This window comes from Talpa europaea (genome assembly GCF_964194135.1).
Source record: "Talpa europaea genome assembly, chromosome: X".
Lineage (NCBI taxonomy): Eukaryota > Metazoa > Chordata > Mammalia > Eulipotyphla > Talpidae > Talpa > Talpa europaea.
This window is the reverse complement of record NC_140081.1, coordinates 72,324,999-72,337,195: the sequence shown is the minus strand read 5'-3', so window position 1 is coordinate 72,337,195 and position 12,197 is coordinate 72,324,999. Positions and strand designations below refer to the sequence as shown.

Genomic DNA, 12,197 nt, shown 5'->3' with positions numbered 1-12,197 from the left:
ATTCACCAGAGCCAGAGCGGGGAGCAGAGCAGGCAGAAGGACCGAAGTACACTGCTGAGGGGAGCAGCGGGAGGCAGGAGAGGTCTGCGCGCCATGTGGGACCCTCCTCCGGTGGCCGGGGAGCAGCCGGGGATCGAACCGGCGCTGCAGAGACTGCGGGCAGTTTCGCAACCCAGTGCTCAACCGCTGCGCCACCGGGGAGGTCCTTCTTTCATTTTTTAAATAACAAACTTGCCCTTTTGGATATAAGTAAACGACTCTGCCTCGTGGGTACTCACCGTGGGCCACTGAAAGCGGAGCGCTGATGAAACTTTTCTCCGAGATAACCTAAGGACCCCATTCTCTGAACCCAGCAACACTCCAAATCGACATCATTACTACAAACATTTTTGATCTTTGATAACCCGAAATTATTCTCTTAAAAGGCTCCATTGTTTCATCAGTAAAAGGCGTCCTTCTTTCAGACCCTAACCCACACTGTAATAAATACAGGCACACTTGGAGATCCTGAGCTCCGTTCCAGAGTCCTGAAACAAAGCGCGTCGCACAAATTTTTTTTGGCTTCTCAATGCCTATCAAATTATGTTTACATTATACTGTGGTCTAAAGTGTGCAATAATATTATGTCTAAAAAAGGCACGTACCTTAATAAAAATACTTTATTGCTCAAAAACGAACTGAGCAATGCTGGTGGGAAAATGCCACTGACTTTGTTCCAGCAGGATGCTGCAAACCTTCCATTTGCAAAAAGCGCGCCATCTGCAAAGAGCAATAAAAACAGATATGGCTGTCGGTGAGAACGTAACCTACCAGTATTTTCACCACTTGGGGAAAGCCCCTGAAAAGTGGGGGCTGGTTTTTACAGGTAGTTAAAGGCACATGTGGAAATGGAGCTTTAGTCCTTTTAGGTCAAAATCCCATTCAAGTAAATGTTACTTCTGTAGGGATACCGTTCCGGGGGTCCAGCTCCCATCAGCGACGCACTCAATGCGAATCCACCCACCTACCCAGCAGCCGCCACAGCGCGCAAGAGGAAAGGGAGCGGGGAGAAGGCGCCCCCTCCGCCGCCCCGCCCCGCCCTCCTCCCGCCGGCGCCGAGCGCCATCCACAGGAAAGCCCCAGGCCCATCCCAGCCGGCCTGGGGGCTCAGCTCGGAGGCTCTCCCTCCGCTCCCGACGGCAGACTCCGCAGCGGGACAGTCGCGGCGCCCACGCGGCCCGCCCGGCCCGCGGGTCCCCGAGTACAGGCCAGACGCCCCAGCGCACCGGGCTGCGGCCATCGTGGCCGAGGGAGCACGCCGGGCTCCCCGCGCAGGAGGGCGGGGACGGTCCTCCGGGCCAGAAAGGATCCCCAAGGCCGCGTCCAGGAAAAGAAAGGCCAAGAAGGAAGGCGAGGGAGGGGACCCACCTGGCTGAAGCTGCGCGCCCGCTGGGAAGCCGCGGCGGCTCGACCTCCGGCCCTCACCACCCCGCTCCCGGCCCTCGGGTAGGCAGCCGGGGCGGTCGCCATCGCTTCCGCTCCTCGCCCTCCTTCCAGGCCGCGGGGTGAGGGCTGAAAGAATCCAGAGCTACAATGGGCAGGAGAAATCCAGTGTGCCCGGTGCTGGCCCCGCCCAGGGGAGGAGTGGGATTTCCCGGGCTGGTTTCAGGGGCCAGAAGGGGCTGGGACGCGTGGCCTTCGGGACGTCAGTGAGTAAACACGCCCTCGGTGGCCATTTGCTCCGGAGGACCGATTTACCCCTTTCGTCGGGTCCCTGCGGGGGGTAAAATGCAAAGGGCCAAGGTGAAAAAACAAAATAAAGGAAAACCTACCGTTGGACAGACGCAAAACTAGAGGGAAAGTCGAGTGTAAAAAAAGTGCACTTTGGGGACTCCATGGTGGCGCAAGGGGTTAAGACATAATCTATGAAACAATCCGCAGCCTTTGCAGCACGAGTTCGATCCCCGCCGAACAGGGAGCAACCCACATGGCGCAGCAGACCTCTCCTGACGCCCGCTGCACCCCTCAGCAGTGTATTTCTTCTGTCTGCCTGTTCTGCTCCCTACTCTGTCTCTGGTGAATCCTCTCACCCCCGACATCTATGGCCTGTACCCCAGCTCTTGTATGCATAAATAAATACTTTTTTTTAAAGTGCACTTTCAAATGATAGATTTCCAGCATTCACATGCCCGTGGTTATGAAACTTGAAGTATGCCTCTTGGATGGTTTTTCTCTGGGCTGCTGCAGGTGGCATCCACACCATCTAGGACGTGCTGGGTGTGAAAGTCACAATGACCACAGGCTTCTCCGGCTTGAGCAGAGCCTTCCTTTATCTCTTCTATTGAAAGAAAGAAAACACTCCACTTGCAAAATGGAGACACTAGTAGCAGGTAAGGCAAAGCCACCTCTCAGAGATAAGAGATGTTAAACCAGGGCTTGGATCATCCCAGCAGGTTGTTCCCTATGGGGGATGGGAAGTGGGAGAGATGCAAATAAAGACCCTTTTTCTTTCTTTTTTATTATAATTAAATTTATTTATTTTCTTACTTTGTTGTTCATTTTTGTACAGTCTTTGATTTCTCCCCTCAGGTGTAGTCACCGTATTCCTCCCACCACCATAGCACCCCTGAACCATCACCATAGTCCCCTGGGCTCTCCCCAACCTTGTTTTGACCCCTCTTCCTCCCTCTCCCCTGCTGTATCCCTCTCCCCTGCTGTATACCTCAGATCTATGGTCAGCTTGCAAATTTTGGCTTTCTCCTGCCCCTTTGTTCAGATTCCCTGTATTCCACCTATAAGTGACACCATGCTATCTTTTTCTTTTTCTTTCTGATTTATTTTGCTGCAAAGGGCATGAGTTTATCTTTTATGATCCCTGTGTAGTATTCCATTGTGTATATGTATCAAATCTACAAATAAAGATCCTTTAAAAACAATAGTCTAAGGATCTCCTAAGACCTGAGGATAACACCCAGCTATTTGGTTATTAAACAATTGACTTGGAAGATATTTTTGTTTGCTCTTTGTATTTCCATTGAGAAATTTAATTCTTGTTTCATTATATTTTAAGGAAAGAACCTTGACTATGTGTTTCGATAACTGAAATCACCAGTGCTCAGATCCACCCCCACAGCGTGACCACCATTAAAAGGAACACTTGAAAGAAATCCTTGGACTCTGTGTGAACCCCAGAGTAAACACATCCGGCCTGGTGAGGCCCATCCCCACCCCTCAACTCCACAGAATTTCGTGCTGGCATTCCATTTCCCTATTTTGGAGCAGTGCTAGCTCAAGCCCCTCAAGACCACTTGCTAATTGGCTACTCCTAGTTTGGACTCAAACTCAGAAACCCAGCCCTCTATTCTCACCCATTTATTCCCTAGCTGTTTGGGCCAAGGTGGGTGGGAATTTCCAGGGCTGGAGGCAAAAGGACAATGAGGACCCTGAGGTGCTTAATCCTGGCCTGGCAGCTGCCTTTTTTGCATTTCAGGTCAACACAGGAAATCTTACAAAACCCAGTTACCCTCAACTCTGAAGGGGTGAAGAGAGGTGTTAATGCTCTGCCACAATTTCCCCACCTTGTAGGGAACTGAAAGTGAAAGAGCTTCCACCTCCTCCTTCCCTGGATTTTCCTTGTCCTTCTCCCAGGAGATAATGCCCACTTCCCCATGTAGAGACCCAAATCAAAACCTTTTTTTCTGTCCCCATTCCCTGGGCAAATACAGATTCCATGCTTACTCATTGTGCTAGGTACACATGGTTTTGCCTATGAGGTGGGGGTTGCAAATCCTTTGTCCTCTCTATGTAAATGGTAACTATGCACATGAAAAAGATTCTCAACATCTTTAATCATTAGGGAAATAAAAATCAAAACCAAAGTCGACACCACATCACACCTACCAGGACAGCTATAATAAAAGAATGGAAAAATAAGTGTGATAAAGACATGAAGAAACTGGAACCCTCATACACTGCTGGTGAGAATATAAAATATTGCAGACTGAAAGGTCCATGCAGGAGGCCGGAATGCAAAAACCCACCAGGTAGCCCGCCTGGGAACAGGAATGCTGAAGCCTGCCTAGAGAATTCAGACAATGAATCTTCCCCCTCCCTACAAATCTTTTCACAAACAAAGAGACCCCCCCCCCAGCCCTAGAAACTTTTTCCCGCCATAGGAACCCAGTTTCCCACCTGACCTCTCCTCACTCTATAAAAGCCTGCATCCCCCTAACAACATGCGCGGCTTCACTGACCCCTACCTTGGGTCTGTGAGGTCCGCCTGGGGGGCGCAATAAATTTTCCCTTCCTTTGAGCAATTTGGCCTGGCTCTCCTTTTCTTTACCGCGCCAAACCTTTCACAGACACTGTGGAAAAAAGAACTATATTGGTGGCAACTTGGGGCTTATGACTAGTGCTGAATGAATTAGGGACAGTTTTGTGAGATTGAGCCCTTAACTTGTGGAGCCTTTGCTGATTCTGGATAATTAGTGTCAGAATTGAATTGAATTGTTGAACACCCAGTTGGTGTCTGCAGAGAAATGAAAACTTGCTTGGTGGGCCTCCCTGGTGGTACAACGGGTTGGGACTCAACCTATGAAGTTGTTCGCAGCCTCTGCAGCACGAGTTCAATCCCCCTGCAATCTAGGGAGCAACCCACACGGCACAGCAGACCTCTCCTGCCTCACCCGCTGCTCCCCTCAGCAGTGTATTTCAGTAGATCTGCCTGTTCTGCTCCCCGCTCTGTCTCTGGTGAATCCTCTCACCCCCCACACCTCTGGCCTTTACCCCTGTTCTTTTATGCATAAATGTATAAATCTTAAAAAAAAAACAACTTGCTTGGTGTGAAAAGTTCCCACACATTTAGTCTCCAAAATGCTGTAAGTAGAAAATAGTGCAGAAGATTCTTTCAGGAAGCAGGGTTAATTCTATCACAGGAATCTAAATCTTCCTAGGAGGAGGCAAGGATATAATAAGGTTAAGTTTACTGTCAGTTAAAGAAAAGCAATAGGGTCTCCCTGGTGGCGCAAGAAGTTAAACACAGCACTATGAAGCTATCCCGCAGATCCCCTGCAGGCCAGGGAGCTACCCAGATGGCACATGTTCCCCTCAGCAGTGTATTTCAGTCAATCCACCTGTTCTGTTCCCCACTCTGTCTCTAGTGAATCCTCTCATCCCCCACACCTCTGGCCTGTACCCCTGTTCTTGTATGCATAAATAAATAAATCTTTAAAAAAAAGAAAAGCAGTAGTCCCTGGGCTGCAGGATGCACAAACATGTGTATTCCAATCTGTGTTTCTTCTGGGTATGTCTGTGAAAGTGTTTCTAGAAGAGATGAGCATTTTGTTAACAGGCTGAGTAAGGCAGATTACCCTCCTCAGTGTGAGTGGACTTCATTCACTCAGGTGAAGGCCTGTATAGAACAAGAAAGCCTCTGAGGAAGGAAGAATTTTCACACTCTGGCCATCAGTCTTCTCCTTCCCTCAGACTGGACTTAGACCATTGGTGCTCCAGTTCCAGGCTTTTGGGCTCATACTAAAACTATACCCGGGCTTTCCCGGGTCTCCAGCAAAGACAGTGAGCTGTAGAATTTCCCAGCTTCCACAGTCACGTGAGCTGATTTTTTCCAAATTCATATGTATACGTATAGGTCCATGTACACACACAGGCACAGTTTTTATTGGTTTTGTTTCCCTGAAGAACCAAACTCTAACACACTATCTTAGCCAGGTTTTGTGTTGAGAGAACATAGGTCATTTCTGTGGTTTGGAGAATGTTTATGGTTTTCTGTGGTCAGATATGATTACAGAATGACCTTGTTTTTGCCCTGGCCCAATGCTCTCACAAAGTGGTCTTGCTGGATGTTGCTATTCTGAGAAATTATCCATGTTGAGCAGGAGAACACCAAGGCTTATTTGTGAGTACAGGGTCAGCGCTTAGCCACAGTGAGGCTAAGCTAAGAGTGCCAAGGCTAACTCCTGGGTGTCAGGGCACAACTCTCCTTCTCAGTCTCCCCTTTTGGCCAATGGTAGATGAAGTTAACCTGCAGAACATTAGTCGTTGATCTCCTGATTTCCACCATTGCCACAATTTTTCCTTAGAAACTACTTGCATAGAATGTAGCCTGTACTTGGAGTATCCTTCAGCATCTCCTGTTGCTTTTGTTGAAGGTGAGTTCCTTAGTCCCCTAATTTGACAATGGTTGTAGAGTTGCATTTAATACTCTGGACAAGAGATGACATCACCAATTTGGTGATAAAAGAGTGTTCTTGCTTTGTTCCCTGGAGGAACATCTAGCAATTAACCAGGATTACATACTAAGAGTGTCTTATGGCTTAGGGTGGGGCTGAAGCAACCCTTACAACTCAGAGACCCATGAAGACTGCACCAGAGAGGACATGGAGGAGATTCACACTCTGTTGGACAGGAGGTGTGTGGAATAAGGTTACCGGAGGCTGCAGTATGGTGGGCGGGCTGGAGTGGTGACATGGACACAGGGCTGTTGGCCCAGACAGAGATCCTGGGGAGGTGAAAGCAGAAATGGTGGGGAGGCACCATCTTTGATTGAGATGAAGTCCTTACAAGAGAAGCTAGGGCCAAGACTCCCAGTAAGGGGAAAGACAGAGAAGGCATGCCAGACTATGTTGCCCCACCACCACTACCACACTCCTCTTGGGTCTGGTACTGATCTTGTGGAATGCCTGAGAGTACGCTGACTACCAGGTGTCATATCTTGTACTCAGAGAGGAAAGAATTCAGTGGTGGCACAAACACAGACCAGACCCCCAGTACATTTGGGAATGCTGCTAGACACCACCATACTCCTTCCCTACCCGGCTGGCACAGGAAGTGTAAACGCAGGTCACCACATTGCAAAATAGATATGTGTTGGTTATTGGATCTAAGTAATAAGTCCCCTATGAATCCTGTGTAATGGAAACAGTGCCCCCAATGCCTATCCAGAAATATATTGAACAAAAAAGAAAAGTGTTTTGTGAATCCAGAATATTGGAAAATTTGGGGCTGACAGTCATTGCATCAGTCTTTTTTAAAATTTATTTTTTTAATATTTTTTACATCATTGTTCATTTTTAAACAATGTTTGCTTCCCCCTCCCCCCCAGTATAGTCCCCATAGAATTTCCTTCACCAATGCACCAGGCACCATCACCACAGTCCCCTGCATTGCATCAGTCTTTGTGCTTAAATGTGAATATGCTTAACTTGAAATGTATTTAATCATTGAGATAATTTAATTAGCACATTTAACTTATATATCATTAACTAAGGAAGTTAAATTTTGAGTTGTAAATTTTATTGTCATCATTATTAGACTTTGCAAACAAAAGCCTTCCTAACAGCTTCATTTTAATTAAAAATATCAGAATAAATATTTTTTAATTTTCCTCTCCCTTATAAGACTTAAGAATAAATCTTTGTATTCCCTTATAGCCATTGCAGGAAACTGAATGATTGGGTATAAAAGAATCTTAATCGTTTTACTTGTCTGAATTTGGAATCTGGATTTGTGAAAAGAAAAATATCAAGAATACTTGTTAGAGGAGACAAAGTAATAAATAATAAGTATCTAAAGACAAATATTTACAAGCAAATTTGTAAAACCACCCTAGGTTATATAAGTACTAAAGCTGTAATTGGGGGAGCCTGGAAAAGGCTGCAGCAGTTTTTCACATTATCCAGGAGAGGGAGCTATTTGTCCATCTCTGAAACGTGGATAACATTTTTTTTAATCTGTGTTCAAAGGTGCTTAGGCAGTGCTCTTGTTTTTGTCTCCCTTGGTCACTATCTCAGAGCCTTGTCAGATGCTGGTGTTCTGTGAAGTTGTTTATAATCACAGGAGAACAAGGTAACGCTCTGGGAAGCAAGTCAGCTCTTCTATGTTAAGGGTTATTTTTCTTTCTCATCAGTGATATTGGACTGAGAGCAGAAATTGATGATGACATTTCAATATGTGTCTTAAATATACTTACAGTCTAAGCTGTGAAGTCTTACAAAAAGCCCCTTCCATAAACTAATGAGCATAGCACAGGATTGAAATAAGATTTCGAAACATATAAGATCAAATCTAAACCGTAAGAAGTCTTATTTTTTATTTAAAAAAAAAAAACAACCTATTTGGCCTTTTTTGCTACAGTCAAACTTGTAAGAAACTAATTGCCAGCTAAAACATCACTTTCACATTGCGGTTTGCTGACACCATCATCCCCGGCCCGCACAAATTCTATCCACCATTGTCAAAATTTACTCTTTTCTGACTTTGTGACCTTACCTGACAAAAACTTGCATTGTTACACTATGTAACTGCTTGTGTCCCAGATATACAACATAGAATTCAAGGAAAATAATTTATCTCATTCCTGTTGTTCAGGCCTCAATATTATGTAATCAATTAACTATTACATTGTTAGTGGGGAAAAAAACTTCAACAGAAGATTCAACAGAAAATGTAATATTGAAAACCACTCTATCCATAAGAAGTATGTTGAATAAAAAGTGTCAAAAGAGGAAATTTTTCACTTAGGAACATTTTGCAAAGTGAACAAAATCTGATAAATTCCTCATGAATTACTGAAATTTCCTGTATCTGGTGCTTAGTGGGTTTACATAAAATCTTTCACAAACATCATTTGTTTCCTAGTAATTGATTGTAATCTTCAACTTGTTGGTGTTTTACATACATACATATATATATGAACTAGCTCTGGCCAAGAGCACCTGAGCAGTATATACTGAGAGCTTGACCAATTTCATGGACTGTGTTGACATTATGTATAGTAGTTGTCATGCATTTATCCAACCATGGGACTGTTTCACACTGCCCTGCAAATATGGTAATTTCAACCTTGCTGTGTTAGCTGCATTTAATATTGGGGATTCTGATCCCTGTTGGAGGGATAGAGAACAGAATTGAGCTCATGAATAGAGGAATTATCCAGTGGGAAAACCTGACTTTTTGTCTGCTTAAGAGGGGCCAGTAAGATGGCAGAGAACGGCTCCAGTCAAGGTTGCTCTAATTTGTTCTGGCACCTGAGAGTTCCAGGGAAAGACTGAAGGAAGGATTTTGTGGGTGAATCTTGTAACCTGGGTTCCTGGTTTGTGTATCCAGAGCTCACCCTGCAGAATGGGGTAGATAGTATGAGATTTACCAGTGTGTCTAGATTCAACATGAGCTGGGTGCCTTGTTCCTGGGGAAGGTTCCACAGTCTCAAGCATTGTTAGAAGCTGCTTCCAGAATCAACTCAAGGAGTCACAATCTCTGAAATCTAGAAAATGTGGGTAAGTTGGAGACTGACATTAAGACCTACAGGGCAGGTTAAGTCGGTCTCCAGTAGTAAGAACAGAACCACAGAGTAAGTCGGCACAGAATACTGAGTGAAGGAATACGGGGTGGGTAGCCTGGTGAACTAGAGGGCATGAGTTGGTTCTGAAGAGGCATCTACACATGTTGCAGTGACTATAATTTCATGGAGTGAGGACAGCCAACTTCTCAGGAATTGCAGACCTGTCACTTGTGGCCAGGCTCACTGTCAGCAAAAAATTGATAGGATTTTCTGAATTCTCATGGCCTTGCTGGGTATGTTCACCTTGTGCTCATCACCTTAAGGCTGAGAGAAAGATCCTATAGTCCTGGAATGTGGTTCTGGGACCAGGTCTGGCTTTCGTTGTTTTGGCTGTCACTGTTGTAAGGGCTCAAGGGAGAGAAGTGGTTGAACCAGTCTGCTTTGTTGGGTTTTTCGATTTAAAAAATTTTAGAAACTATTTTCCCAAAAGATGAATAAAATGTCAGTATAGCCAAAACAAAAAAGTGGGAGGAATCAATTTACTGGATGTTAAAGATTATTATGTAGCAACAGTAATGATGATAGCGTGGTATTGGTTGAGGGCTAGATCAGTAGGGTGTAATAACCCACAAAGAGACTGGAGCTAAGGGTGATGGGTGGGGGTGTGGCTACACAGGGGTAGTAGGGCACCTTAATTGTGGTAGTTGTTCCATGACACTACATGTGATTCAATTGCACAGATATGCACAGATATTTTTGACAACCTGTACTCATTTCAAAATAAAAGTGTAAAATCAATGGAATATTATTCAGCAATCAAAAGGATAAACTCATCCCATTCAGTCCCTGTATTTTAGTTCCAAAAGCTTAATTTTAGCAAATATAATTTATACAGTACACCAGAATAAGTTAGCATATTGGAGAAAAAAACCTGGCAAACATCACTGGCATTGCACTAAGGGACAGAAGCATGAAGAGACTAATTATTATTTAAATGACTTTATTTCAACGAATACATTGCTACCAGATTACTTCACTTTTCAGAGTTAGAGTAACGCTATGATCTTGAAAACTATAGCAAACAGCTTGACAAAAGCAAGAGTATATTAAGTCCTACATATATATTTTTATATTTAGTGACCACATTTCCTTGTCTTAGGTGTAAAATTAGAAAATTTATTGTACACTTAGCATACTTGTCCTGCTGTATCCTAAATTCCGAGCACACTCTCTCCTCAAAAGTGTCAGATTCAACAGCATTTTAAATCTAAAGAGAGAGTTTGGTGGTATAGGTTTTAACACAAATAAGCATAATTAAACCAAATGTTTTAAGACAAAATACGTCAATTGTTTACAGCTTGGGTGTGAGAGAGACAATGCAACTTTAAGGTACATTTTTCCTCTACCTATAATGTATACTTTTTACTTACTTGAAGACCCCCTTAAAAAAAGTAGCAAAATCAGCAGTCTTATTTAATCAAAATATTCTTAAATGTACAAAAAAGGATCATGTAGAAAGAATATTGTAAAAAGATACTGATTTTAAGAATAAAAGAATATGAAAAACTTCTATTACATTCTGCACAGCCGGTTCCACAAATTTTCAGTTCTATAAAGATAAACAAAGGATACTCATATCCAAATACCCTCTGAGCACAGTTCTCAATTAAGAACTACCACACTGGATGGAAAGCAAAATTATTGTCTAATAATATTCATATCCAATCATCTAAGCAAGTCCCAAGAGGTGGACATTCTAAGAGGGGAAAAGATACATAGAGAAAAATAACGTACAGCAATGGGAGATGTCAAGGGCGGCACTCTAAGATGAGAGAATAAATGATTTGGCTAAGAGCACGTTTCAGGTGTGCCTGACAAATCCAACTCTGAGTATGGGAAAGATGAATTGTTTTAAAAATTCTTTCCTCTGAAATCTCTCATGTTGAACTAGTCATGTTAATCAAAACTGAAAGTCCTTTAAATGACCAAAGGTTCCTTAAGTCATGAACACTTCACCTGGAAATAGCTGACCTGCTAATCATGCACCTGGAGCAAGGTTGCTTTTATTCCAACTGGTTATTTTACACTCTCTTCATTCCCCTGCCCATCAAGCATGCAAACACCGTCATGACCATCTTGGGCTTTACTTCCACAAGGTCTTCAGGGAGCGCGTACACCCTGGCTCCAATTCTTCTAGCCATTGACACTGCATACCTATTTTTTGAGGAGACAAAAATGAAGGTGAAATTCTTGCCAGTGAAGGAAACTATTTCCCTTTATATAATCATTTGGCTGGGATGCAAAACTTTATTTTGAAAGTTCAAAAAGGAAAGATTTCACTTTCATAATTTTGGTTTTGATGTCACTGCTAAGTGACACCAGGTTTTTAAGTCCTATTATTTGGGACTATTAATATTTATTCACTCCTTTTCTACAATAGTGAATGAGAATTAATCTTGCAGCACCAACTTGATATGAAAATAAGTAAAAAATTACCCAGATTGGCTATGCAATCAATGTTGATATTCTCACTTAGTATACAATCAGATAGTAGATGCTCTCATATGATCTTAGAGATATGGGGTGGAAAATTAGGCCAGAATCAAAATCCAAGTTTCTCAGCTAAATGCCTGATTACTTCCAAGTACCCAAGGTAAAGGAGCAAGCCTACCCGGCACACGAACAGAGTGACTGGCCCAAGGAATGGAAAGGGGAGACAAAGGAAGGGAAGAAAGACCTCCTGTGTCCAGCCAGGGAAATTCACAGGTGTACATTTCAGTTGATACATGAGGCATTTCTAGGTATTTTATACTAGAAATCTTTAAAGATGATCTAGTTTCTGGGAAGAGAAGTTTCCAGAGTTCTTTATACATTATGGGTATTTAATCTTTATTTTAAATTATGGATATTGAATCTTCAA

General features: G+C 43.6%; 1 protein-coding gene across 3 annotated transcripts in view; it reads right to left on the bottom strand.

The window, feature by feature from the left end:
• Nucleotides 1-11,358: 11,358 nt before the first annotated feature.
• Nucleotides 11,359-12,197, bottom strand: part of PLS3 (plastin 3) — a gene marked incomplete at both ends in the record, with an annotated part of 34,425 nt that continues 33,586 nt past the window's right edge. For all 3 annotated transcript variants that reach the window (XM_084258330.1, XM_084258331.1, XM_084258332.1), the window contains one exon: nt 11,359-11,491. In XM_084258330.1, the coding sequence (XP_084114456.1) occupies nt 11,359-11,491 (133 nt within the window). The remainder of the gene's footprint in view (nt 11,492-12,197) is intronic.